At 39.1% G+C, this 2,315-nt stretch overlaps 1 protein-coding gene across 1 annotated transcript; it reads left to right on the plus strand.

Annotated features, from left to right (window-relative positions):
- Positions 1-970: 970 nt before the first annotated feature.
- Positions 971-1,860, plus strand: LOC145105847 (uncharacterized). Its single transcript, XM_079042931.1, has 2 exons — positions 971-1,027; positions 1,117-1,860. Exons 1-2 carry the CDS (start codon positions 971-973, stop codon positions 1,858-1,860), a joined length of 801 nt encoding a protein of 266 aa, XP_078899057.1.
- The last annotated feature ends 455 nt before the right edge of the window (positions 1,861-2,315 follow it).

The raw sequence follows: 2,315 nt of genomic DNA on the forward strand, positions 1-2,315 counted from the left end.
AATACTTAGAATCTTGAGGAAATCGAGTTGTAGAATTCTTAAAGAGATCATGCTTGTAAAAGTCATAGCATGTTTTTGATGGGTTTTATACAAAACAAATAAACTCTTAAGGTTGCATGTAACCCTAGAATTTGATCTATGTTTTCTCTAATTGAATATACAACTATGAACATCAAATAAGAACCCTAAGGATACTTAGGTATTTTCGAAAACTAGAAACAAAGAAAGAAAACATACCTTTCGATCAATTGGAAGCAAGCACCACAAATGTCGTGCCTCTAGTGGCTCACCCCTAAGATAGCAATGAATATGAGGAGGAGAGAGGGGAGTGAAATTTAGGATTTATGTTGAGGAAGGAGTGGCCGAAATTATGAGGGTTAAGGCCCTTTATATAGGTGAGTTAGCTTAGAGCCAAAGCTAGGGTTTAAGGAGGAAAGTCTAATAATCCCTTTGCTTGGTGACCAAGCTACTCATGAGCCCCCATCCAAGAGCCTTTGGACGAAAATTCTAGGCCCTTCCTAGATTTTTTCGACCAATCTTGTACAAGGAGGTTCTAGAGCCTTTTCCTTCTGAAGATTTAGTTATTTTTCTCATTTATTTCTTTATTTAATCTGGAGGGGTAATGGTGTAATTCTGGTGTTTTAGGGTTAGGGTCGGCCCCCTTTTTTCTATATATATGTTTCTTTCTTTCTGTGTTTCAATTAAGTTGTTACAATAATGAATAAAAGATACGTGAAGTATTCTCTCCATCTCTTCCGTGTTCTACAGTAGAGTCACTGAAATCATTATGGTATCAGAGCGGAGCTCGATCATGCTCTAATCAACTGTTCATCAACCAACCGGTTAAGTTTTTTTTTTCTCTCTGAAACTCACGAATCAATCCATCCTCTGGTCGATTTATTCAAAATCAGTTTTTTTTTCTGTTCTTTCTGCATCTACTGTGGAAAGATTATCTCTCTATTTGGTCATCATGACTAATAATTCTATCAAATTCGGGAATATATCTTCTGCCTTTGTCAGTGAAGATGTTAGTTCTGGCTCTTCAAATGAAAACCCACCTCAAGCTCAAACTATAATCTTTGGTCTCACTCTATTTCAATCTTCATTGGAGGAAAGGGTAAAGAAGACTACTTGTCTATTAATCTTGTTCAACCCGATGATAAAAGCCCTACCTACAAAAAGTGGAAAGCAGAAAACAACATGGTTATGTCGTGGCTCCTAAATTCTATGACTCCTGAAATAGGTGAACAGTTTATGTTTTACAAAACTGCATCAGAAATTTGGGAAGCGGCTCGTGATACGTTTTCAAACCAAGACAACACTTCTGCATTATTTGAAATCAAAGGGCTTCTCCATGATCTTCGTCAGGGAGAGTCAACTGTGACAAGTTATTTCACAGCACTGAACCGATATTGGCAGCAACTTGATGTCCTTGATGCTATAACTTGGAGCTGCCCAACAGATGGAAAACAGTACAAGCGACTGGTTGAAACAGAAAGAATTTATAAATTCCTTCTTGGGCTCAACCAAGAACTTGATGAAGTCCGTGGAAGAATTTTGGGTACTAAACCTATGCCCAGCATCAGAGAAGTGTTCTCAGAAGTCAGGCGAGAAGAAAGTCGAAGAAAGGTTATGCTGGGAAATGCTAGCAACATCACAAATGAGGTCTCAGCTCTTGCAACGCGTGCTTCATCCGGTATGAAATCTCCAGTGATTCCAGGAATATCTCAGAAAAGGAATGGTCGACCTTGGTGTGATCATTGTAAACGACCTGGTCATACCAAGGAAACTTGTTGGAAAATTCATGGAAAACCATCTGACTGGAAACCCCGTGCAAATGCAACAACTAGTGACAACTAGGAGATTTTTAGCAAGGATCAAATTGAAGCTCTTAGGAAGATGTTGCAAATTACACCCCGTGAAGACAAAGGAGTTGCAACTGTTGCTCAACAAGGTGGGATATCATCCGCATTCATGACAAGTACAGGTGGAAAAAAAACCTTGGGTGGTTGACTGTGGTGCTACTGATCACATGACAGGCGAACGGAGTGTATTCACTGAATTCCAACCGGTATCTAATGGCAGAACCATACGTGTTGCTACAAGAGAAGACGCAAAAGTAGGAGGCATTGGTACAGTTGTCATATCCAAAAATATAACACTAAAATCTTTGTTATATGTCCCTTCTCTCGATTTCAATTTGCTAGCCCCTATTAAACTGATGAGGGATTTAAACTGCATTACCATGTTAACCCCATCTGTATGTATGTTTCAGGACTTAAGTTCGGGGAAGATGATTGGCAGTGCTAAAGTTT

This window comes from Lactuca virosa, chromosome 4, assembly GCF_052849685.1.
Source record: "Lactuca virosa cultivar CGN04683 chromosome 4, Lactuca_virosa_CGN04683_v6, whole genome shotgun sequence".
In the NCBI taxonomy this organism is placed as follows: domain Eukaryota; kingdom Viridiplantae; phylum Streptophyta; class Magnoliopsida; order Asterales; family Asteraceae; genus Lactuca; species Lactuca virosa.

What these genes read in the sequence shown, in the direction of transcription:
- LOC145105847 (XM_079042931.1), top strand. Translation starts at nt 971, where the DNA reads ATGACTAATAATTCTATCAAATTCGGGAATATATCTTCTGCCTTTGTC. An exon ending in CTGCCTTTGTCAGTGAAGAT is followed by an intron (nt 1,028 to 1,116) that starts GTTAGTTCTGGC and finishes ATTGGAGGAAAG; the next exon opens with GGTAAAGAAGACTACTTGTC.